Here is a 27,220-nt window from a genome sequence, read left to right as displayed (position 1 = left end):
TCTGATCTAAATGATATAAAACATTTTTAATATTCAATAATTTAGAGTGGACAGTATGCACATCGAGGCACAGGCACTGTTATGTTATCAGGCACCCTTATAAGTTACTTCAAAAACTAGCCGTTACTTCACTTAGCCGGAAATAATACAAGTTTGTGGCACCACAGTGTCTTGTTGTCATATTTCATTTACATTGTTTGCTGATTTTATTCAACAAAACTAGCATAAGTCTAGAATTTGGTGTGAGTTGGTGCTACTTTGCCTTATGGTCAGTGCAGTAAGTGACTGTATTATCATCAATAACGTTACTTGTTTAGCACAAAAGTTCGCAACACAGAAATTCATAAAAACGAATTCTTACCTATGAAATGTCATGCCTTTATGCTTTGTTTGCTCATTACTACACCCGTACGCAGTGCTAAAGTCCAGCATCTTCAGATTGGCTTTGGTCTTGACTAAATGCGGTTGAATGACATTTGTCCTGGGAGCCCTGTACAAACATGGCGGCTGTATTGACGCATGCTTAAAGTCCGTATGCCATATCTACTGTATATATCTACTGTATAAACTACTCAAGTAGTTCAAATGCTGGTTCTGATGGGTTTACTCTAAAATATATTTTTCAGGGAATTGCTTTTTTTAGGTAGTAATATTTGGCAACACTGTATCGACGCCAACATCACTTAAACTGACAGGCAGAAATCCAAAAAATGACAAGCACAGTCCTATTTGGAGAGAATAACAGTCATTAAAACACTGACAGCCATGAAATGGACCAAACATAGTTGAGATGTGAATTTATATGGGAAGCAAATCAAATAAATGAAGGACGTGTAAATATAAAATGAAAGGTGGGCTAAAAAAAGGCTGGTATACTTCAAAACATTCTTTTTAAAATAGTTACTGAGCATTCTTAGTGCCATGGAAGGTTACACTACATACTGACTTTTACCAAAGGCACAATTGTGTTTTTCAGATTAGACCTCCTTTTGACTTGAACTGCCTTAATCCTTCGTGGCATAGATTCAACAAGGTACTGGAAATATTCCTCAGAGATTTTGGTCCATATCAACATGATAGCATCACGCAGTTGCTGCAGATTTGTCAGCTGCACATCCATGATACGAATCTCCCGTTCCACAACATCCTAAAGGTGCTCTATTGAATTGAGACCTGGTGACTGTGGAGGCCATTCGAGTACAGTGAACTCATTGTCATGTTCAAGAAAGCAGTCTGAGATGATTCACGCTGTATGACATGGTGCGTTATCCTGCTGGAAGTAGCCATCAGAAGATGGGTACACTGTGCTCATAAAGGGATGGACATGGTCAGCAATAATATTCAGGTAGACTGTGGTGTTTACACTATGCTCAATTGTACTAAAAGGCACAACGTGTGCCAAGAAAATATCCACCACACCATTACACCACCACCACCAGATTGAACTGTTAATACAAGGCAGGATGTATCCATGCTTTCATGTTGTTGACGCCAAATTCTGACCCTACCATCCGAATGTCGGAGCAGAAATAGAAACTCATCAGACAAGGCAACGGTTTTCCAATCTTCTATTGTCCAATTTTGGTGGGCCTGTGTGAATTGTAGCCTCAGTTTCCTGTTCTTAGCTGACAGGAGTGGCACCCAGTGTGGTCTTCTGCTGCTGTAACCCATACGCCTCAAGGTTTGACATGTTCAGAGATGCTCTTCTGCATACCTCGGTTGTAACGAGTGGTTATTACGAATTACTGTTGCCTTTCTATTAGCTTGAACCAGTCTGGCCATTTTCCTTTGACCTCTGGCATCACCATTTGTGCCCACAGAACTGCCGCTCACTATATATTTTCTCTTATTCTGACCATTCTCTGTAAGCCCTAGAGATGGTTGTACGTGAAAATTCCAGTAGATCAGCAGTTTCTAAAATACTCAGACCAGCCCGTCTGGCACCAACAACCATGCCATGTTCAAAGTCACTTAAATCACCTTTCTTCCCCATTCTGATGCTCAGTTTGAACTGCAGCAGATCGTCTTGACCATGTCTACATGCCTAAATGCAACGAGTTGCTGCCATGTGATAAGTGACAATGCCTTAACAATTACTAGTATGGTGTACCTAATAAAGTGGCCGGTGAGTGTATAGCACCATGAAAGTCCTAAACATTTCACCTACACTTAATATTTACATTAAAAGTCAGTAATGATTGAATGTGTAATTTGCAAAATGTATGTCATGTTCAAAGAACTTTAATACAATTTGTTGAATTCAGAAATATTCTTAAAATGGTCATTATTTGTCATAGTTCTTAAAGGCCATTTTGAGGGATGTAAACAAAAACAATGGTCCCAATGTATTTCCTGTTTTACATTTTTAATTTCTATAGCATCCGAGAATCCAAAAAGAGCCACATATTGATAAAAAATGTTATGAGAGCTGTTTTAACATCAAGTTAGGATTGAATTGCCTCTTGTTGCAGTTATGAAATTGTTTGATAACAAGCAGGAAATGTTCATGGGCCAATGACATAGCCAGATTAAAATGGTCTGTATAAGATTTAAATTTAAGACTTTTAAATTAAGCATTTGTTATTTTAATACCATTCAGTTTTTGAAAGCCGCACAGTACTTATTGAAATAACACTATAAACTTTAAATCAAAGCACTTTCAAGGTTCTGTTTGTTTTAAAGTATTTTCCAGGCCTTGAATTCATATGTCTGAAACTCAAGTACTTTCAACAAGTGTGTGAACGCTGGTTTTCTTAACTTACTACGCATTAAGCTCTCTCGGTCACCATAGCTGAGCAATACGGTGTACATTTTTCATTGTGATACAAGCATATCAAGCAGTTGATATTTAGAAGTTGGCTTACCTGTGCAATTGGTATCTGAGGTGAGACAGCAGGCGATAGTGTGGGGGTGGTTTGCTGTTGGCTGAGGCTGGGTGAGGGGGCGGAGCCTGTGTGCTGTGCTGGAGGGGAGGAAGGAACGTGACTGGCAGCACTAATGCCCAGGTGGGTCAGGTTGGTGGTCAGGTTGCTGGTACTGCTGGAACTGGATGAAGGAAAGGTAATGGGGTCATCCGGATCCAGTGGGGTCGGAAGGGGAGGAGGGAACTGGATGTTCGTCAGATCAGGTAAAGAACCGCCTGTGCTGTGAGCACCTGGCATCAAAGAGCTATTCATTTCTTCATCGGGAGAGGGAAAGATACTGGTGAATAAAAATGACATAGAATAAACAGCGAGATAAGCTACTGTAATGTTGGTGAGTGTTATTTTTAGATAACGGCTGACACTTTTCTCTCCTTACAGTTAAAGTCAGAATTATTAGCCCCCCATTGAATTTTTTTTCTTTTTAAAACATTTCCCAAATGATGTTTGACAGAGCAAGGAAATTTTCACAGTATGTCAGATAATATTTTTTCTTCTGGAGAAAGTCTTATTTATTTTATTTTGGCTAGAATAAAAGCAGTTTTAAATTTTTTTAAAGCCATTTTAAGGTCAATATTATAAGCCCCTTTAAGCTATATTTTTTTTTGATAGACTACAGAACAAACCATCGTTATACAATAACTTGCCTAATTACCCTAAACTGCCTAGTTAACTTAATTAACCTAGTTAAGCCTTTAAATGTCACTTTTAAGCTGTATAGAAGTGTCTTAAAAAATATCTAGTCAAATATTATTTACTGTAATCATGGCAAAGATAAAAGAAATCAGTTATTAGAAATTACTTATTAAAAGTATTATGTTTAGAAATGTGCTGAAAAAAATCTTCTCTACGTTGAAAAGTAATTGGGGAAAAAAATAAACAGGGGGGCTAATAATTCTGACTTTAACTGTATTTTAGGTCAGAGGCTAATAAAACAAACAACTTACTTAATGCCAGGAACATCACATGAATCTGTAAGCAGAGACGTCTTGGAATCATCTTTCTCCATTTCTGATTCAGTGTCCTCTGTGTCCGGAGGGGTGAGCAACAGCACTGATTAAACACAGATATGGAGGAAATAGCGGTCATGTTACTGTGGGTGTATGATTTACTGATTTAACTCTTTTGTTTGACATTTGATGTTACTGTGATTGTGGCAGCTTTTAAAGGTGCCACAAAATGAATCTGGATAATCCTAGATGTAGCTGAATATTAAGCGTTCAGTAAGTGGTAAGTAAAGTGAGCCTTTGTCAAGAATGATGTTACCCCTACTTGAAATTGGTCCATCTAAGTGCACAAAAATATTTTGAGTGAAGAGTGAAAGCCAACACACACACAAACACAGTAAACATACACCCAAAGCTGTTGCTCCCGGGGAGCAATTAGGCTTAGGAACACCTCAATTGGGTATCTGAGATGGAGAGAGTGCGGTTCATTCATCTTCAATATCCACTGGGACCAGGAATCAAACCTGCAACCTTTCGATTGCCACAGCTGCCAATCAGGCCAAAACCAGGCCAATCAGAACACTGATGATCTACATGGGCTCATTAGTATGCCCACAGCAGCGTTTGATTGGCAACTAAATTTCCTAATGAGATTACACCAATAATATGGGGGATATTATCCCCTATTTTTTATTTTTATTTTTTTAAACAATTTATTGTATTTCCTATATATGTGCGACTTACTGTGAATCTGGACAAGGCCCTGTTTACACTGATGCGTTTTAGTTTTAAAATGGCGTTTTAGAATGAAAATGATCCACGTCAAAACTGTCGTTTCATCAAGCGTTTCTGAAAAGGTTTCCATTCACACTACCTCTGAAATTGTACATCATGTAACCACACACACACTCTGGCATGTGCTGCAGCATATGCAGGCGTCTAAGCTCCAGGCAGTCAGCGAGTGCTTTGAGCACACCTCCCTAGGTGAGAGCAGTGCACGTCAAGGATCTACTGCTGGATCTCATCTCACTACAGTTGTCAAACGTGATATTTAAATCATCTGGTTTATATCTAACAACATATTCCCCGACTTTGGTCTTTTGAATCTATTACTAGTTCTTAGGTAAGATGTTTTGGCTGAATGCAAAGATAAGTTAATATATTAATGTAACATACAGGTCATAGATGAAGAACCGGATCACTCTCAAATACCATATTTCTTACTGCTCTGACTTCTATGGCCTTAGGTGCCAGAAAGTCTGGCGTCAAAGATTGCTGTGCGTGACACCTTGTTTACCTGCTTGATTGGCCCTGGGGTCCCATTCCTTGCTGGTTTTCAAATCTATATTGCAGATGGTGAAGGGGGTGGGATAGGGAGAAACCTCCCTCTCCAACCCAAACACATTCTAAAACCCCCTTCAGACTTAAAAAGAACTATTAGAACTCAAAACTCACTCTAAATGGTATATAATGCTCTGCTCTACAGCAAAAGTAGTTAAATATTATATGCATGTACCAATAGACCCCTTTTGGGTATAATATAGAAATGCATAGATTCTATTTAATGTGTGTTTAGAGTGTCATGTTTAGTATCGTTACGCTTCTCCTGCTATTTCCCACATGATGCAGAGTGCATGATAATAACTTATTCGGCTTGCATTCTTTAATGCAACTTAAAGTTAAAGTCTGTCCGTCTCTTCAGGATGGATCCTCCTTATGCATATGAGTGGCCCAGAGACAAAGGAAATCTCCCGCTCAAACTTTACCCTGAAACTATTGGTCAGCCAGTTGAGAATAGGTGTGACTTGACCCATAGTTAAAACCCACCTACACTCCAAATTCTGCGTACAAGTTTCACGACACCAGGGGAGACCCTTTCTGTATCAGCGTGACTCGTCTGAGTCCATGTTTCTTATTTTTGGCAAATTAAACTCAGTTTAAAGTTTGCTTCTCACATATCCTCCGATGTGCGTCGTAAACTCTACGCAAACGAGAAAAGACTTCTTAAAAGACTTCATCTTCCAAGCATAAGAGAAAGAAAGACCCACTAAATACAAGTATTTAGTCGTGCGTTTACGCTGTGCCCCTTTTAAGGCGTTTACATACTTGGTGGTTTTTAATAGTTGTGTGGGAGTTAGATTTGCCATTCTTTTATCTTTCTCTTTCTATGTTTCTGTTTTTGTTGTTATGTTGTGTACGTTTGTTCGTTATGTGTTAGACTAGTCAATAAATCCTTTTATAACCACGTTGGATTGTCTTTGTTTTACCTCACAGAAAAGGTCACTTTAACTGTAAAAGACCCTTGCTTCCAGCTTTTTTATGGAGCTAATAATATGCCAAAACAATTTGAATTTGAATTGTGCTAATTTGAATTATTGACAAATGCAATTTAATAAATCAAAATCTTTATATGCTGTTAAAAATTGTGTTGAATTTGAATTTCTTATTTTGAATTTGAATTTTTTATTTTCATCTACTCTTCCCTGTTGATCACCTCTAACCTACTTTCTGCTGAATCTGAATTTTAACGATCTGAATTTCTGGTTTTGAATTTTAGGATATTGAATTTAATGTTCTGAATTTTTTCATCTTGAAAACTTGAAACTGTATTTTTACAAACCCAATATCTGCAGTCTGTGAATTCAAAACACAAAAATGTGTTTGAAAATGCGTCTATAAATAATTCTGCCTTGAAAAATTCAGTTGTAATAAATTTTAAATTTCAAAATTATCAATATTCAATTTCAATATTCAAGTTATGAAATTCAAATTCAAAGTGTGAAATTTTAATTCAAAACTATTTTTAATGGCATATAAATATGTATGTATTTATTAAATTACATTATCAATAATTCAAATGAACATAATTCAAACTCACATTGTTTTGGCATAGTATTAGCTCCATACTTATTAAGTTTATAAAAACTTCTAAACTATTCATTCACTTCACAAGAAGTAGATGGCTTGAAAACTCTGGGGTAGTGTGGATGGAAGGCGAAACCATAGCAAAACGTATTAGTGCAAACAGGGCCTAAAAAACAGTAGGGAGCAGGCAGCCATGTTTGACTGTATGTTTTGTTAGTTTAACGTGTATATTATATCTATGTTAACTTTGTATGCCACAAAAATATAATATTGAAACAAATTAAAACAAAAACCAATCACAAATTAAAACAAAAGAAACATTCTCCCAAAATCTTACATGTCTTTACTCCTTTTGACTGCAGTTCCTGAGATCCACCAACAAAAGTGTCCTGTGGAGCTGGATTCACAGCGCTCTGGTGTAGAGCTGAGTCAGAGTTTGTTCTGCAGGAGACCAGCAGAGGTGAGAATATGTATAAACCCTAGGACTTATGACGCTTATTAATTGATGAAAGAAACTGTTTACCTCCTCCAACTTGTGTCAGGAGGCGGTGACAGATATACCGAGCCATAAGGGCAGCTGTCAATGTAATAAAAGTTAAGGACAACGTCTCACATGCATACATCAACATTATAGAAATCGGTCACACATATGGGTAAAGTCAAAATTATTAGCCCTCCTGTAATTTTTTTTTCAAGTATTTTCCAAATTATGTTTAACAGAGTAAGGAAATTTTCAGTGTTTCTTTAATATAATTTTTTCTATAGAAAGTCTGATTTGTTTTATATTGGCGGCTAGAATAAAAGGTGCCGTATGTAAGCTTGACACCTAGTGGTTGAACTAGGTATTGCAATCCTGGATCAAAACAAACACAAGCACAGGTTGCCAGATTGACGACCAACAGCGAGTCTGGCCATCTAAATGCTGATTTAAATCATGCTTTAGAAGGAATATTTTCCATACTAAAATGAGTTTTTGTTCTAACCAACACCAGAAATTTCTATTTAGAAATGGCTTCGTGTGCTTTATTCAGTGTTAAATGCTAGTAATGCGAGTTTGAATGCCATTTTACATGACATTTATTGTCACACTACTGAAAGCAGTAGCAGATAGTTCACCTCACGTCTTGAAAACAAAATAAACCTTTTGAAATTGAACTTTAGATCTGTGACTCAGTGCAAAACAACACATATCAGTGATTCAGCATCTACATTTAATAATGTTAAAGAGGTTTAATATGTATTAATTAAATCATAAACCTTACCATTTCGTGAGTGATTGCATATTCTGTGCTTCTGAATGGCTGTATTTAAATTTCTGTTGTGTTTCGTTTGGGGCAAACAGCCAAATTGCTTATCACTGCAAATCTCGTCATGTAGCTTATTAAGAAAGTGTTACAATGTCACCTGCTCACCTAATGTGTACATTTGTAATATTTATATTATTTACTAATTAATAACCTCATGTGGAACTCGCATTTCGGTCACGGATGAATGCTTTAAGAGCCTTTCTGAATGAATGAATGAAATACATGCAGTGTTGCCAACTATTTTAAATGTAAAGGCTCTAAGCCTTTGTCGCTAAATGTCACTAGATTACATCATACTTTAATTTGCATATTACTAAAGTCATCACGTCCAGCAGTTTCTGTTTGTTTATTATAATATAATTACCCTTTTGTTAACCATAGGCTGTATGGTTAACAAAAGGGTATTGATATTTGCACTACACATTACATATGCATTTCAATTTATTTCAATTTATTGTTGTTTGAATATCAGTATATCAGTACAGATGTGTAGTAGTGGTGTAACGGATCACAAATCTCACAGTTCGGATTCCATTATGATTTTTTAGCCACTAATTATTCACTCATAAAACTTCATGTTTCATTGCTAGATGATCATTTTTGAAGAATTATTCAGTGGCATATTTTTGATGGCTGCTTGTCGCCACCTATTGGTTAAATAATGTAATTGCTGCCTACAACTTTCATTTTTGAATACGTGATTTTAATCTTTACCATAAATATCAGTGGTTATATCTAAACTATAAACTGTTATCCCAGTACTGCTGTTTTATTTGCCTTTTAAAGACTAAAGACTGAAGCTCTTTCTTGATTTTTCAGATTTGAATGCAGAAATTTAAAGGATTAATAAAAATATGAAAATCACTGTCATTTATAATTTGTTGCGTGGGTGTTGAGATCTCGATCTTTTAATGATTTATCATGCAGCTTACACTGAATGCGTTAATGCAGGCTAAACAAGTAACTTAGTGACAGAAAACAACTTTAATAACCTAAGAAACCCATCACATCCCGAATAACCTACCACGACTTCTGTCATCACTATATTTTACAGGAAAGCCTACATTTTTTCATACATGTGATTTGAATGATGCGAGAAGCAATCTCTCTGCGATCGTTACAAATTTAGGATTAATCTACAAGTAAAAAAAAATTATTAATCCGCGGGACACGTGTGTTCAGATCCATGGGTTTTGATCCGTGCAAAACTCGAATCAACCGTGATCCGTTACACCCCTAATGAGTAGTGAATTTGCAGTAATCTCTCTGACATTAAACTCACACAAGTTCAGAAACTGTCACTGAAATCTCTGTGAACAAGAAAAGAATAAACAGTCAAATTATATCGTTAAATTCAAAAGAAAAGAGAAGCAGATCAGCTTGACTGTACAAAAGAAATACCTCACACTCACGGTGCTGAATCATTTGCCGTTGGTACGCAGAGGGGTGATCTGCTCTCAGGCTGCAGGTGTGAGAGACGGCTGTGTAGTACTGGGCCGCCTGTGAGTGCTCTGAGGTGGGTGAGGGGCCGACAGCATCACCCGCAGCTCGCTGAGAGGAGTAGGAGCGGTACAGTACGGACAAATGAGAATCTATAGGGGAATTACCAACCTACGTCACACATGACGTCACACGGGTTCAACCGCACATACCAATTGTATAAAAAGACTGGTTGCAATAGCAAACATATCATGTTGTGTGGTAGGATGCCAAAAGCGAAAGTCCAAAAATAGAAAACTTACATTTTACGGTACACCACACTGCTTTTAATTCCAATAGCAGATGTCTTTGGCTAACAGCCATCAGAAGAGCTGAATGAAGTGAGGACCTAATTAAAAGTGCTCGACTCTGCAGTTCTCATTTTATATCAGGCAAGTTATGCTATGCTGAATCATACACATTACTCGTGTTTGATTGCAGCAATGATTTCAGCAAAAAACAGTTAAATATGGTGAATTAAACTGCGGACACTGTAAGTTTAGAATAAAATGTAAAAATGTAAGTTCACATACCCTGCCGTACAGGTGCAGTTTGCTGTCAGAATGCAGTTGTTTTGCTTGTTGATGATTACCCAGGCCTTGTACAATTCTGTCTGCTTTCCTTGTTTTTGGCTAGGCAGAACCTCGGTTTTTAGCACCACATAGTTTTGAATCTGGTAATCATGGAACATTATTTCTTGTACATGACCCCACAGAACAAAATTGTTGGCATCCAAAATCTTGTAGGCCTTTAACTTCTCTCTCGTAAAATCATGTGGAGTTTCAATGAGATAGTTGTATAGCTCGGGCTGACTTGGCCATTTCGTCTTATCCAATATCAATTGGGAGGGTGCTATCGCAAATGGACCTGTCAGATGAACGCCGCTCACTTTAACGTTAATTTTGCTGAATAACTGTGCTTATTACTGGGTGACAAGCTGTTATAATACACTGAAAGCATTATGTAAATAATATATATAATATGTAATCAATATAACTTATCTCTAATACAACATCAAACTCTGTACCGCATCAGATGTCATTCCCTCACTGTAAATGCTAGCGCTCCTGTTTTTTTATGCAACCTCGATGCACGCACATCCTCAATGTTTACAAACCTGAAACTTGCCTATAAAAATCTCCAGTAACAGCAAAAAACAAGTTGCTAGTTTTGTGGCTTTTTTGAAAATTTGCCACTAAGGGGGGTCGCTAAATATAGTAACAAATATGAAATCGAAATATAAATATATTGAAATATAATTGCTTAAAGTAGAAAATAATTGCCTAAAGAGGCATTGGGCGGGTTAAAAGAACCAAAACAAAGACAGATGTTCCGACATGTAAGCACATTTTCACAGCAGAATGCTGACTTCAGCATTGTTTTTCAGATAAACAAGAATGTTCACTTAGCATGTTTCTTAAATATCTGCAAACATATTATGGTATTTTTATGCTTTAGAGGAGTCAAAAACTTACATACAGCACCTTTAAGGTCAATATTATTAGACCCCTAAAACAATATATTTTTTCGACTGTCTACAGAACAAACCATTGTTATATAACAATTTACCTACTTACCCTAACTTGCCTAGTTAAGCTTTTAAATGTAATTTTAACCTGAATATCTTGAAAAATATCTAGTAAAATATTATGTACTATCATCACGCCAAAGATAAAAGGAATCAGTTATTAGAAATGAGTAAAAAAACTATTATGTCTAGAAAAGAAAAAACTATTATGTCTAGAAATGTGTTGAAAAAAAAACTTCTTTCCTTTAAACAGCTATTGGGAAAATAAATATACAGGGGGGCTAATAATTCAGGAGGGCTAATAACTCTGACTTCAACTGTATACAAATTAGTCCAGTAAAACAAAGCTTTTTTTCTGTAAAGGATATCTGACGTCCATGCTTGTCCACAGAGAGAGGTCTACGATGTGGAGAAGCGATGCGATTCCGGTCACGATAGACGCGGTCCACCAAGCCATGATGCCGGGACGTCCGATTGGTGTCTAAAACTGTCGTCTGCAAAAGAATTTGATTTGTGATCTCCTATATAAAATTGACTCTCCCATTAAAAGATACATTTGTTGCAGTGTTAGGCAAATCAAAGCATAACACAGGCTCCAGGCTGAAGATGGACTAGCAGTATGAAAGCTTAGAGCAATGACGACCATTTTGTATATCCTTATGCTTGGTTTCATTCATGAAGAGCAATGAAAAGGAAGAAAATGACATTTATGCAAATATATCGCTTTGTTACATTTACCTAATTCAGTAAAATGGAAATCGTCACTACTAAGGACGATCAATAATTTTATGAATCTTTGGTTAATTCTTTGTTTTTGTTACATTGTGAACAGAGTCATTCCTACTATGCAGTGCATGTCCCCATTAGCAACTCCAAAGGGTATCCGGATAAATAATCCATATTTACATATGGCTGAAGGTTCTTGGATCATACAACTGAGTAAAAAAGACTTTACTTTCAATACTGAGGAAAGCTCTAGCATCATTTGTATGACATTAGATCTACAAAAGTGTATAATAACATTATAGCACCACTTTATGTCCTAATATCAGATGAAAATATACTGACATTTATAATAGTATAGTATCTAGCATACATTCAAGAATCCCCCTGCATTCATTTTTAAAAAAAAGGGTGTTAAGACATACCTTTTTAAAATGCATGCGAATATGATAGTATGTAAGGTATGTGCATTTTATGTATATTGTGTATGCGTTTATATATGAGCAATTCCAGCGTTATGAATGTGACGTTTGGAGTAAAAACTCAAAACATAAATTCACATAGAAAGTATACGTTAACATTATATTGAAACATCTGTTTATATTTTTCAAAACTACTAAGCACAGATTTACAAGAAAAAAATCAATCTGTAAACATTTTTATATTTTAAATGAAGAAAATAAAGATGTGTTATGGATGTGACGAAAAAAGTCTTTGAGTTTACAGTCTACAACTGCACAACCCAAAAGAAATAATGCTAATCAAAAGGATAAGAGTTGGCTCTCTATAGAACAAACACGATTGATTTTATTTTATTTGACATTTTTGCATTTATGGGGAAAAAGCTCCGTTATAGATGTGACACTTTTCCGTTATGGTTGTGACAGATGTGAAATTGTCACTTGTGTGACTTTGGTAAATTAAATATAATAGTCTGAAAACACTGACAGAGACATTTTAAAGTATTTTTAAAGTACTGTAAAATACTTGCTTACACAAAAAATGTAGAAACAAGTTTTCTATTTTGGTGAAAACTTAATTTTTTTAATGGCAAGGTTGACATTTGCATGGAATTGCTCATTTGCATGTACAGTGTATATGTATAAACACGTACTCTACCTGACAAAAGTCTTGTCATTGATCGTAGTTGTAAGAGCAACAAAAAATAACTTGACTTCTAGTTGATCATTTGGAAAAGTGTTCGATTTTTCCGATGAATCATCTGTTGAACTGCATCCCAATCATTACAAATACTGCAGAAGACCTATAGGAACCCGCATGGACCCAAGATTCTCATAGAAATCAAGTTTAGTGAAGGAAACAAAATATTATTTTGGGTTACATTCAGTATGAGGGCATGCAAGAGATCTGCAGAGTGGATGACAACATCAACAGCCTGAGGTATCAAGACATTTGTCCTGCCCGTTACATTACAAACGACAGGAGAGGGCAAATTCTTCAGCAGGATAGTGCTCCTTCTCTTACTTCAGCCTCCACATCAAAGTTCCTGAAAGCAAAGAAGGTCAAGGTGCTCCAGGATTGGCCCACCCAGTCACCAGATATGAACATTATTGAGCATGTCTGGGGTAAGATGGAGGAGGCATTGAAGATGAATCCAAAGATTCTTGATGAACTCTGGGAGTCCTGCAAAAACGCTTTCTTTGCCATTCCAGATGACTTTATTATTTAGTTCTTTGAGTCATTGCAGAGATGTATGGATGCAGTCCTCCAAGCTCATGAGAGTCATACACAATATTAACTCTTTTTCCACTGCAGCATGACTTTATATTCTATACTGTACATTATTTGTGTTATATTTGGTAAAATAAGCATAAGAATTAGTTCTTTCTTAAACTTTGATAGGCAACAAGACTTTTGTCAGGTAGTGTACAGTGTGTTCATATATATATAAACACACACACATACATATATATATATATATATATATATATATATATATATATATATATATATATATATATATATATATATAAACACACACACATACATATATATATATATATATATATATATATATATATATATATATATATATAAACACACACACATACATATATATATATATATATATATATATATATATATATATATATATATATATATATATATATATATATATAAACACACACACATACATATATATATATATATATATATATATATATATATATATATATATATATATATATATATATATATATATATATATATATATATATATATATATGTGTGTGTGGGATATGCATTAATTTCTCTGAATCTATATTTGTTATATACAGTGGGGGAAATAAGTGTTTAAAATGTCATGTTTTTTTCCTAAAAGAGCTGTTGGCATGGAATTGAACCGTATTTTGGGAAAAAAAAAACACTACAATCATTAAAATAAACCAAACAGAAAAATCTAAAAAAATTAATTATGTGCAAAAACAATAGAATGACACAAAGAGAAAGTACTTTCTCTTCCAACTTTGACAATGGCATTTAGGGGCCTGAAAACAAACTTCTGAAAACAAAGTGTACATTACCACAAGGTAAATTTTACATTAGTTTTGTCTAATATAGCTGTTAGCAATATTGTCCAAATAATTCCCACATTGTGCACCAGTGTTATTTGACTGTGAAGTACACATGCCTATAGACTGACTAGCATATAGTGCTCAGCATATATAAGTACACCCCTCTCAAATCTAACTTTTAAATTAATATTTTCTATAGAAAGCTTTACAATACTATATTTGTGCATATACATCAGCACTGATGGCAAATCTGGAGCTCATCTAACAAAATAACTTACAATAATGGTCCAAAAACTAGTACACCCAAACTTATATGTTATAGAAAAATAATAAATACAAATAAAAAAAAAGGGGAAAATTAAAAGAGAAACAAAAAAATAAATAACTAAATGAAATTTAGTTGAGATTTCGTAGGTTGTAATTTTTTTTTTACAATATTTTGCTTAAATTTAATTGTATTATTTTTCAATTTCTAAATATCTTTGGTGTCTAAAATATTATTTTAATAAATATATCTGTTTAGGAAATCTGTTTTGTTTAAATTCACCAAAATACATTGCGTATATTCACTGACAAATGGATAAACATATTCAACACATGACACAATAACAGTAAGCTTGTGCTTTGAAACATTTGAGATGCAACAGCACTGTAGTCTAAATACATTAATGGCCAAAACACATAAAAGATTTTTAATTTTTAGTTGAAACTGTGTTGTGTAAACATACCCAAAGTCGCCGTTTTTAAAAATAATACTAGAAGAACATGATTTTATGCTAACAGCGAGATGTGAATGTGTTGTTTGTGTCTATAGGCATGCACAAGTACTTGACAACCAACAGAAATAGCTCCAACTGTGACCATAAACTCTCGTGGTCTTCCTCTGAATCCACACATTTGTGATGTGTTGCCACTTTGACTTTTGGGTAGAACTGTATATTGAGGTGCATAGTGGCGGCAAAAGGGTTGCTCACAAGAACCCACTTGAAAGCTAAAATTATGTTAAAATTGCCAAATGAATGTTAAAAATTGCTAAATTAGTTGCTCAGTGCTTTTTTAAAGGATGTTGGTAGTAGGAAAATTTGCGAAATCTAGCAACAAAATTGCTAAGTTGGCAACACTGGCACCGTCAGTCAAAATGATGTTGTGCACACCCAAAGCCAACTTCCGCTGTCACATTTGCTGCACACACCCAAACTATTTTGCAGACACGTCGAGTATAAACCAGCCTTTAGTACATAATGTAACTACACTCGAAAATGCTGGAACGTCATAACCCACTTTTGGGTCAAATATAGACAAACCCAACATTTCAATGAAATTTAAAATGACACTTTTTAACCCATAGGTTGGGGTTGTTGATACAACAACCCAGCTTTTTTTGTATGTACAAAAGAGTCAAGCTTTAAATAGGAACTTTTTTTTTTGTCTCTTTTGGTCTTTTTAGCAAGATAATATGCCCAAACTCGCTCCTGGAGGGCCGATGTCCTGCATAGTTTAGATCCAACCCCAATGAGACACACCTGGGCTAGCTAATCAAGCTCTTAGTAGGCATGCTAGAATGTCCTGGCAGGTGTGTTAAGGCAAGTTGGAGCTAAACTCTGCAGAATGCCAGCCCTTCAGGACCGAGTTTGGGCACCCCTGCCAATTAAATGATTTATACCAAGCTAAAAGTGATCCAGCCAGACCCAAAGATGGGCTAAAAGGATTCAAAATTGGAGAAACTCAACTGTTTAATACCTTTAATAATAGTCTGGTTTAGCTTTATATAGAATTACATCACAACCATATTATCATGTACAGTTGAAGACAGAATTATTAGCCCCCCTTTGAATTTTTTTTTTTTTCATTTTTAAATATTCCCCAAATGATGTTTAACAGAGCAAAGAAATCTTCACAGTATGTCTGATAATATTTTTTCTTCCGGAGAAAGTCTTATTTGTTTTATTTCGTCTAGAATAAAAGCTGTTTATTAATTTTTAAAAAACGATTTTTAAGGTCGAAATTATTAGCCCCTTTAAGCTTTTTTTTTTTTTTTTTTTTTCCGAAAAAAACAAACCAGAACAAACCATCATTATACAATAACTTGCCTAATTACCCTAACTTGCCTAATTAACATAATTAAGCCTTTAAATGTCACTTTAAGCTATATAGAAGTCTTAAAAAACGTCAAGTAAAATTTTATTTACTGTTATCATGGCAAAGATAAAATAAATCAGTTTTTAGAAATGAGCTATTAAAACTTCTATGTTTAGAAATGTGCTGAAAAAAGTCTCTCCGTTAAACAGAAATTGGGGAAAAATAAACAGGGGGCTAATAATTCAGGGGGGCTAATGATTCTGACTTCAACTGTATTTGTTTAGCTAGCTAGCCTTGCTGAAAATGCACTGCATAAGAGGAATGATCAGTCTAATGTACTATGAGCATTATCTAGGACGATTAGGAAACTGATTAGGCAATTTGAAGGGAAATTCATCCAGAAAGCGACAGCATAGAGAGAGAATTTTCATACTTATAAAGTTTCTAAGGTCTCACCTGAAAAGGGAGGTCAGTGTTGCTATTTCCAATCTGATTGACATTGGGCAGTGACCCTCCATAGCACTGAGCTCGATTCTGGCCTAGTTGCAAATACTGGGTCTTCTGTAACTGCAGCTGTGCAAAATAACAGTGCGTGAAAAGCAGCAGTGAATGACGCAATGAGCGCATGAATGAAATGTAAACCAAATACTCTGGAGGAAAAACACTTTATCATGTGAAGAATGAGAAAAGCAGACCAGTTAATAAAAAGTAGCAGAACATGGGTATCAACATATGTGACCACACTAAAATATGCTGAAGGTTAAGCACCAGGAGACTAAACAAAACCTGGATTTACAATCTAAGAATGATTTGCTAACTTCCAAACATTTTACTTCAGTGATTACTTCTCAGGGTTTGTTTGATTGTTTTCATTTAAGTCATCGCAAAAAAAGATAGCGTTTCCTTCGCAAAAGAAAAGAAGCATGAAGTTAATTTCATTTGCTAACACTGACCCAAGGATTAAAATGACAAAAAAGTTTTATTTCAATGCCATAAATTCTTTTTGGTGACATTTTACAATTATAAAGTGAAAAACTTCTTTTTGATATAAGATAATGCATGACAATAGTATGAAAACAGTGCCCACTGTATTTTTTTTTTACAGAATACACTTACTGGCCACTTTATTAGGTACACCCTACTAGTACTGGGCTGGACTCCCATTTGCATTCAAAACTGCCTTAATCCTTTGTGGCATAGATTCAACAAGGTACTGCAAATATTCCTCAGAGATTTTGGTCCATATTGACAGGATAGCATCACGAAGTTGCTGCAGATTTGTTAGCTGCACATCCATGATGCGAATGTCCTGTTCCACAACATCCCAAAGGTGCTCAATTGGATTGAGAACTGGTGACTGTGGAGGCCGTTTGAGTACAGTGAACTCATTGTCATGTTCAAGAAACCAGTCTGAGAAGATACGAGCTTTATGACATGGTGCATTGTCCTGTTCGAAGTAGCCATTAGAAGATGAGTACACTGAGGTCATAAAGGGATGGACATGGTCAGCAACAATACTCAGGTAGGCTGTGGCGTTGACACAATGCTCGATTGGTACTAATGGGCCTAAACACCACCATTGCACCACCACCTCCAGCTTGAACCACTGATACAAGGCAGGATGGATCTATGCTTTCATGTTGAAGATGCCAAATTCTGACCCTACCATCTGAATGTCGCAGCAGAAATCGAGAATCATCAGACCAGGCAACGTTTCTCCAATCTTCTATTGTCCAATTTTGGTGAGCCTGCATGAATTGTAGCCTCAGTTTCCTGTTCTCAGTTGACAGGAGTGGCACCTGCTGTGGTCTTCTGCTGCTGTAACTCATAAGCCTAAAGTTTGGGCATGTTGTGCATTTAGAGATGCTCTTCTGCTTACCTCGGTTGTATCGAGTGGTTATTTGAGTTACTGTTGCCTTTCTATCAGCTGGAATCAGTCTGGCCATTCTCCTCTGACTCTGGCATCAACAAGGTATTTGCACCCACAGAACTGCCACTCACTGGATATTTTCTCTTTTTCAGACCATTCTCTGTAAACCCTAGAGATGTTTGTGCGTGAAAATCCCATCTGGCACCAACAACCATACCTTGTTCAAAGTCACTTAAATCACCTTTCTTACCAATTCTAATGCTCTGTTTGAACTGCAGCAGATTGTCTCAGTAGTATCTGGATGCAGCCTTTATGAAGCAAGCTGAGATTGCATCACTCAGCGATGCAATGTCAGACACAATGCACTCAAATGGAGCGAGTGACGTCACTGTGAGGGGTAGGGTTAGGGGTGGGGTTAGGTGAGGCCATTAAAAAATGCATTGAATGCAGCTCAGATCGCTCTGCACCGAGTTTGCAGCCACACCCCTCTCGATTTTCTTGATGTCTACATGGCTAAATGCATTGAGTTGCTGCCATCTGATTGGCTGATTAGAAATGTGCATTAACGAGCAGTTGGACAGGTGTACCTAATAAAGCGACCAATAAGTGTATATTCATCTTTATTATACTGCAGGGCTGTTGAATGCTTGATTCTGATTGGGTTGATGATCCTTCAATGCTCTGCAATTATTTTAAAGTACTTCCAGGTAGGTCTTGATTGCAGTTTATTATCACTATACACTGAATAATTTAAATTATTTCAGTCTACATCTGTCAAAAACAAACAAACAATAACTAATGGACCTTTATTCTAATGTGTTACCGAAGTTTGCGGACATAAATTGTGACCACATAAGTGGAATAATTTTTATTATTATGAAATAATGGATACCTGAATGCATCACCACCTCAGGTGGGTATTTTTGTTTTCTAAAAAAATCTTAAGTAATGCTTGTAAAGAATGAAACTGTTCAATAACTGATAACAAATACAAATCTGGATAATGTTATCTACAAGAGAGAGAGAGAGAGAGAAAGAGAGAGAGAGAGAGAGAATTTGTGTCAACAGGTGTAACAGCGATTGTTAAAGATAACAACACCAAATTTTAGGCTTGTCGTCACCTCACGCCATAAAAGTCTGGTGACAGCGCCACCAATGGGTCAAGAGTTATAAGACATTTATTAGCCATTAATAACAAAACGTACAAATTTGGTAATAATTTTTGACTGCATTTGCTTATTTTGATGAAATTTGTCTCAAGGTATTTCTTGGGTCATGCCGACAACATATACCAATTATGCCATAATCTGCCAAACTTCCTGTCCGCCATTTTGATTTTGTTCAAACCATCCTTTTTTAACTCCTCCTAGACCGTTGGCATTCATGTCGATAGACAAAACTGTTGTCATTTAGCACATGTGCAAACTTAATGTAATGCTGCCAGATGACATTACAGGCTGCAATGTTTGAAAGTATTGAAACCAAACTTAATGTGTGTGATCTAGACCTGACATTGACCAAACTACATCAGTTTGAGCCACCTTCTGGGTAAAATTGACAAACAATTAAATTCTATCAAAAAGAAATCATGCAAAATTTTATCAAATGACTTTTGAATAGTTTTGTCATATTGATATAATTTATTCCCTAATTGACACGACTTCCTATCCATCATCTTAAATTAGTTTAAGTAACTAATTAATGTAACTCTCCATAGATCATTAGTCCAATTTCCACCAAATTTGGCTAAGAACATGCTGCCAAAAAGTTCTAGAATTTTCCAGTTGCTTTGTAGCTTGTTGCTGTGCTTGTTCATGATGTGGCCGCTGGGCTGTTTGGCCCCGATAATTGCTGCTTGCAGCTATATTTGTTTTTATTACTGTTTTATCCTAGAATGTTGATTGTAAAATGTACAGTTTATTCTAATCTATTATTATCATCAGTGGTGTAATGTAACAAATTTCAAATCCTCAAACTACTGTAATTAGACTACATTTTATGTATATTATGTATATTTTTAGATTACATTTTATAATTGTATTTATTGTAAATTCTTTCTTAAAAACTCTACTTTTTGTATTAATATTATATGTTAGGCACCTAGGGTCTGAGAAAAACATAATTTCGATTCTCTATATGTCCTGTACATGTGGTTGAATTGACAAAAAAGCTGACTTTGAGTAGTTTTTCTCAGGAATTGTAATTTACTAAGTAGTTTTATAAATGTGTACTTTTACTTTCCCTTGAGTACATTTTTACTGCAGTATCGGTACCTTTACTCCACTACTTTCCTTCAACCTGCAGTCACTACTTTATTTTTTCCTGTCTATGGGGATTAGAAAAATCAGTCTTGTTATTCCTGTCCAATCGAATCGCACATAGAAGTAAAGAGGTAAACTGCATCATAATGAACTACCTCAAGACTGCAGCAAACTGTTTGGAAGCATTAAAAGTGTCCAAGAAGATGTCCAAAATCTTTACATGTATTGACCCAGAGACTGTTTAGATGCGGGTCACTGATGAGAAGATGACGGATATTTACTGTATGATGGCCTTAAACAACCAGCAGGCACAAAACGTCAACATGACGTCAGGTTAACATTGTACCTAAACGTCGTGGGATGTTGCAATTTTGTTTGAAAATGAAAACTGGGTAGACGTCAAAACTCAACATCAGGCCAACGTCAATGTCCAACCTAAAATCAACGTGTAATGATGTTACAGCGTGATGTTAATCAAACGTTGCATTTTGGTTGCCATACCTAACACATAAATATCAGCATTTGACGTCAATATGACTTTGATTTGAGATGTTGGCTCGATGTTAGATTTTGGATCTCTTTCTAACACAACCTAAAATCAACAACATTTGATGTTATTGCACATCAAAATAAAATTTTCCTTAGACGCTGGTTAGACATTGAATATTGGTCATCTGACAACACAACCTAAATCTAACCTAATATTAACGTCTTAAGACGTTGTGTGCCTGCTAGGCAATAACTAAATGCACTACAGAATATTACGTATACACACATCCACAGATTACAAGTGAGTGCATCAGATTTTAACAGCGTAATACTAACTAGTCCCTACTCTTGAGTACTTTTAAAAGGTCTAGTAATATTTACAACAGATACGTTTACTCTACTTGCACTACATTTTTAGGCAAGTAATGATATTTTTACTTGAGTATGATTTTCAGTACTCTTTCCACCACTGATTATTATATGATAATATGATATAATGAATAATATATTTATGTTTGAATTTTTTTTTTTACTACTATTTACTGTGTTTACTATGTTTTTTATGATGTGTATGTTCTTTTTTTTATGTAAACGTTAGAAATGCTTTGGCAATAAATTTGTAAGATTTGTCATGCCAATAAAGCAATTATTGAATTGAATTAAATTGAGAGAGAGAGAGAGAGAGAGAGAGAGAGAGAGAGAGAGAGAGAGAGAGAGAGAGAGAGAGAGAGAGAGAGAGAGAGAGAGAGAGAAGTGTGTGTTTATTACATTTAGCATACTTGTTTTACCCAACAGCTTTTACAAAAACACGACAGGAATAACATTTTAATCCAAACAATACAGCAATTCTAATCCAGAAAAACTAAACCACTGCATCATAATGCACATGTGCAATCAGACTAGTAATCCAATACCCACAGACACCAAGACCTTGTCACAACTAGCCCAGTTCTCCTCAATATGATGTTATTTCATGAAATGTGGCGGGTACAGAAAACACTAACAAGAAATAATAGCGCTAAAACCAATCGCACTCCATTGAAGGCCAGAGCAGGTGCAGATGTGTGTGACATCTGTCTGACCAGCGCCAGCATCTCCTCAGCATCTCTGACTGAACTTAAAGCTAGTATACATCCGTAAAGCTCAACCACTGACACATCATTACCGTCCGATATGTCACGGCGCTAGTGCGACAATAATGCCCTTAAATCAAACACAGGCGATATCCTAAATAGCAGCTGTGTTATGGTAACATGTAGCCGCGACACACACGTACCCGTGCAGCTCGCGTGATGCTCAGGTCTTTCATCACCTCCTCAAACGCCGCGGTCTCCTCAGCCTGCTTCTGGTTGTGGAGGGCGATTTTCTCGCTGAATTTTCGCGGATTGTTTGAGGACGCCATCTTCCGTTCTTCTCCAAAACACAGAGCGTTGCGTGAGACGCGTTGCGCGCGGCTGCGGCGGCGTCATCATCATCACGGGAAGAGTTGTGGGCATTGGAGTCCAGTCCACTCCAGAAGCGCCCATAATAAAACACACACTGATGTTTTTATTAAATGTCTTCATAGAAGATATGTCTGAAAAACTGCGCTAAACAGGCAGCCTAAAATAAATATAATTAAGCTAGGGATTTTCAAACTGGCGTCCAGGGAGAGACAAGCCAAAAAGAGTGCAATTATATGGGGCCCGTGGGAATATCTGGAGAGAAAGTGTTAAAGAAAACTCGTAAAAAATGTATTTTAAAAAACTAAGTTAATAAAATAAAGAAATAAAAATGTAAAACTGTACAGTTAAGAAACAAACAAACAAAACAAAACAAAAAAAAAAAGATTTAAAATGCTACATTTTTAATTAATCATGTGATACTGAAATACATTTTAAAACAAATACATTATTAAAAATATTTATTAAAAATAAATCCATACACATTAATTACAGCACTATAAAGATTATGGACAAAGAAAATTATGGACAAACTAAATATTTTTCCGGCCAATATAGGCAGACGACTGAAGAGAGTGCAATTATAAGGGGACCCTGTGAATGTCTGGAGTGAAAAGCATAAAATAATAATAATAATAATAATAATAATAATAATAATAATAATAATAATAATAATGGAGGGAAAAAAATAGTAAAAAAAACAAACAAAAAAACTGGCCCATAGCCAGAAGGGGTTCGGGTGGTTCAAAAAACCCACCCCCCACTGACAAAGTAAAGAATTTAGCTGCTAAATATTTGACAGCATGTCATCACTGTCAAAATAACTGATAGAAGACAGCTTTAAGACAAATGTAATTTTTAATTATTCAAATGGACAAATTCTGACTGAGCAAAGATTCAAAAAGATTAAAAGATTCCTAATTAGTTTTTTTAATGATGGATAATAGCCATTTAAAACGAATTTTCGTATTTCTTTGTTCAACATTTATTAAATAAAAAATTCTAAGCTCATAACATTATTTATAAAACTGTAATAACCTACAGTTTAAATGTACATTTGTAAATTAACTCTCTGTGGCAAAAAAAAAAGTATGGCAAATGTAGGGAATACTTTTGCTGCATCAAAATGTGTCGTTATTATAATCACCATACGACAAGCTGATCCAGCAAAAAATTCTTTACAATGTCACTAATCAGTATTTGAAACTCATAATTTAGTAGAAAACGAGATAAATAACTGCAAAAAGGTCCACTTTTTGAGAAAAAAGAACCACCTCTTTCAATAGGTTTGCTAATGGCCTGAAAACAACAACAAAAAGTAAAAAATAAATAAATAAATAAAAATAAATAAAACAGTAACAGTACAGTTTATAAGACAAAATGAAAAATACAAAAAAAAAATGGAATTTAATTGTGTGATACTGAAATACATTTTAAAATAAATACAAATGACATTACAATAATACAATTTTATTTAAATAAATGCATGGAGATATTATTAATTAGCACTATAAATAATCTAAATATTTTCCAGACAATATTTTGGACTAGTTCATATTTTAAAAAAGTCCTGTTGTAATCTATAAATTGCATCTTTAGCTAGACAAGAAACTATGGATGCCTTTTACATGTTGCAGCATTATGTGATCATATTTGGTATTTTGTGCCATAAGCCTAAAAACCCATGGGCTACAATAATCACATTTAGTAGTCAGTTTTTTTTTAAAAAAAACAACAATCTTTTTTTGTAGAAAGTTTGTCACATTTTAATGTTTCAGATCATCACACAAGTTTTAATATTAGTCAAAGATAAAGTAAAGTAAACACACCATGCTGTTTTTAAACTAAGGTTTTTATTATTAAGGAAAAACCTAATCCAAAACGACATAGTCCGGTGTCAAAAAGCGATTATCACACCTGAGTTCAATTTCTCTAGCCACACCCAGGCCTGATTAGACATGTTCACAATCAAGAAATCACTTAAATAGGACCTGCTTGACTAAGTGAAGTAGGCCAAAAGATCCTCAAAAGCTAGACATCATCCCAAGATACAAAGAAATTTACAAACAAATGAGCAGTAAATTAATGAGATCTAACAGTCTGGAAAAGCTTATAAAGCCATTTCTAAATATTTGGGACAACAGCGAACCCCAGTGAGAGCCATTATCTACAAATTGCAACAACATGGAACAGTGGAGAACCTTCCTAGGAGTGGGCTGCCAGCCAAAATTACCTAAAAAATGCAGCAACAGCTCATCCAAGAGGTCACAAAAGACCCCACAACAACCGTAGGCATCACTTGACTCAGTTAAGTGAGTGTTCATGACCCCACCATAAAAAAGAAAATGGGCAAAAATGGTTTCCATGGCAGAGTTCCCAGATGAAAACCATGGCTGTGCAAACGAACATAAAGCCTTATCTGCTATGGCAAGAAAAGATTTTGATGATCCCCAAGACAGTTGGGAAAGTACTCTGTGGACTGACAATATGGTGGATGGTGTGTGCCTTTGTCTGGAAGATTTGCTGTGATAAATGAAACCATGAATTCTGCTGTGTACCAAAATATTCTGAAGGAGAATGTCCAGCCATCTGTTACAGACCTCAAGCTGAAACAAACTTTCTGCAGCAAAAAATAAATAAATAAATAAATAAATAATAATAATAATAAATCACACCAGCAAGTCCACCTCCTAATGGCTGAAGAAAAACAAAATCAAGACTTAAGGCTGGTTTACCTCTGGATCAAGCAAAGCCTGTGATCCCCAACGCATGCCTTGCGCATGGTCTTGCATTTATACTTTTGCGTGCTGTTTGTGTTGCTCTGCAATAACACCTCAGAAAGGCTAGATGGCAGTAGGTTATGTTCCTCTGTATTGAATTTCTTTGCAGGTGTTTTGTTTTTTCTGAATGCTACCTTAATGTACAAATAGCTAAAACTGCTCATTCTGAGGCAGGAACCAGCAGACGAGCAACAACTTTAACCATAAGGTAAATACAAAAGTTTTCAATTGTAGCTCCTTCATGGAACTTGACACTTGTAAACACTCGCTCCGATGGATTCGCACTGCTCTCGGCACCGCCCACACTTGTCCCCAATATCAAGCCGACCAATCCCAGAGCTTGCGCTCTATGCCATCATGACGTGTAGTTACATTTTTGAGATGTGCATTAGCCACAGTGAGGGGTATGCGACTGTGTGAAAGATGCTCCAAACCATATGTGCATGCTCGACGAAGAAGTATAAATCAGCCTTTAGGAGTGGCCTAGTCAAAGTCCTGACCTGAATCCAATTGAGATGATAATTGAGATGACCTTAAAAGACATTTAATGCTCAATCCCCCAGTGTGGCTGGATTATAACAATTCTGCAAAAGTGAGTGGGCCAAAATTCCTCTACAGTGCTGTAACAGACTTATTGCAAGTTATAAAAAATGCTTGATTGCAGTCGTTTTGCTTTCCCTTAATAATAAAACCTTTTTAAAACCTTTATTATATTACCAAAACGGCACGATGTGTTTACTTGTGTTATCTTTGACTAATATTTAAATTAGTTTCATGATATAAAACATCAGTGACAAACATGCAAAAAAAAAAAAAAAAAGGGGGGGGGGGGGGGGGGACGGGTACGTCGGCTCAGTGATTAGCACTGTTGCTTTACAGCAGGAAGGTCACTGGTTCAAATCCTGGATAGGCCAGTTGGCAATTCTGTGTGTCGTTTGCATATTTTTTCCCATGTTCACGTGGGTTTTCCGCCGTGTGCTCCGGTTTCCCCCACAGTCCAAATACATGCACTATAGGTGAATTCCATGAACAAAATTGGCCGTATTGTGTAAATATGTGAGGACGTAGAGGTGTTTCCCAGAAATGGGTTGCAGCTGAAGGGGCATCTGCTGCGTAAAACATATGCCGAAATAGTTCCGCTATTATGGGTTAAATAGGGGTTTATTCTGCTGTGGCAACCTCTGATAAACCAGAGACCTAGCAGAAGGAAAATGAATGAATAGATCAGTAAGGGTGCAATCCCCTTTTCACACCACTGTGTGAATACATATAAGGACACACTCACTGCAAGTAAAGCATCTTTGTAATTGTTCACCACTGATAACAAAAGAATGTATCTGTATTTTTATTTAGAACACATTATAATGGACACAACATTGATAAAAACATGAACACAAACATTAATTTGCACATGGAAGACAAACATTTAAAAGTATTACCCATACAAGTACATTCAGTTTTTCATAAACATAAAAATGCAGGTAAGTTTTACATCAAAATCAGAGGGGAATTTGTGAAACAATAAAAACTAAAATATTGAATAAATTATAGGCTACACCATTATGAATTAATTTAAACAGAGTTTACTTGGAAAACAAATCATTCCTAAAATAAATATATAAAATAAATAACAGCTGCATGGGTTTAAAAAAAGCATCAAGCATTGGTTGTTACCTTTAGAAATAACCATACAACACATTTACAGTATGTGCTTTTAACAGGTTTAGGCTGATCTGTGACAGGTCAAATACAAGATCAAAGGCCATTTGTTCATGTGTGAAGGCCCAGCTGGATACCCAAATGTATTAACAGACGTGCTCCATCTTTAATTAGCTAAGGCTAATAATAGTCATTTAAAAAATCTAAAATATTAAGTGGGGGGAGGCTCAAATCCAGCAAGTCATTATATTAAAAATGCACCAAAACATTAGGTAGCTTCTAGAATGTTGTACCATTTTTAAAATTACATTCATGTTTTTAAATGAAAACATT

At 35.6% G+C, this 27,220-nt stretch overlaps 1 protein-coding gene across 1 annotated transcript in view; it reads right to left on the bottom strand.

Moving 5' to 3' along the window:
* crtc1b (CREB regulated transcription coactivator 1b) overlaps positions 1-22,408 on the bottom strand; it is a 38,947-nt gene extending 16,539 nt beyond the window's left edge. The window contains exons 1-7 of the mRNA XM_056468734.1: positions 22,283-22,408; positions 16,843-16,959; positions 11,416-11,541; positions 7,257-7,318; positions 7,071-7,174; positions 3,869-3,974; positions 2,865-3,201 (exon numbers count right to left, since the gene is read on the bottom strand). Coding sequence (XP_056324709.1) covers positions 2,865-3,201; positions 3,869-3,974; positions 7,071-7,174; positions 7,257-7,318; positions 11,416-11,541; positions 16,843-16,959; positions 22,283-22,408 — 978 coding nt within the window. The remainder of the gene's footprint in view (positions 1-2,864; positions 3,202-3,868; positions 3,975-7,070; positions 7,175-7,256; positions 7,319-11,415; positions 11,542-16,842; positions 16,960-22,282) is intronic.
* Positions 22,409-27,220: the final 4,812 nt, after the last annotated feature.

The sequence above is a fragment of the Danio aesculapii genome, chromosome 11, assembly GCF_903798145.1.
Source record: "Danio aesculapii chromosome 11, fDanAes4.1, whole genome shotgun sequence".
Taxonomy (NCBI): domain Eukaryota; kingdom Metazoa; phylum Chordata; class Actinopteri; order Cypriniformes; family Danionidae; genus Danio; species Danio aesculapii.
The sequence above is the reverse complement of the archived record's forward strand: the minus strand, read 5'-3'. Positions and strand labels throughout refer to the sequence as shown.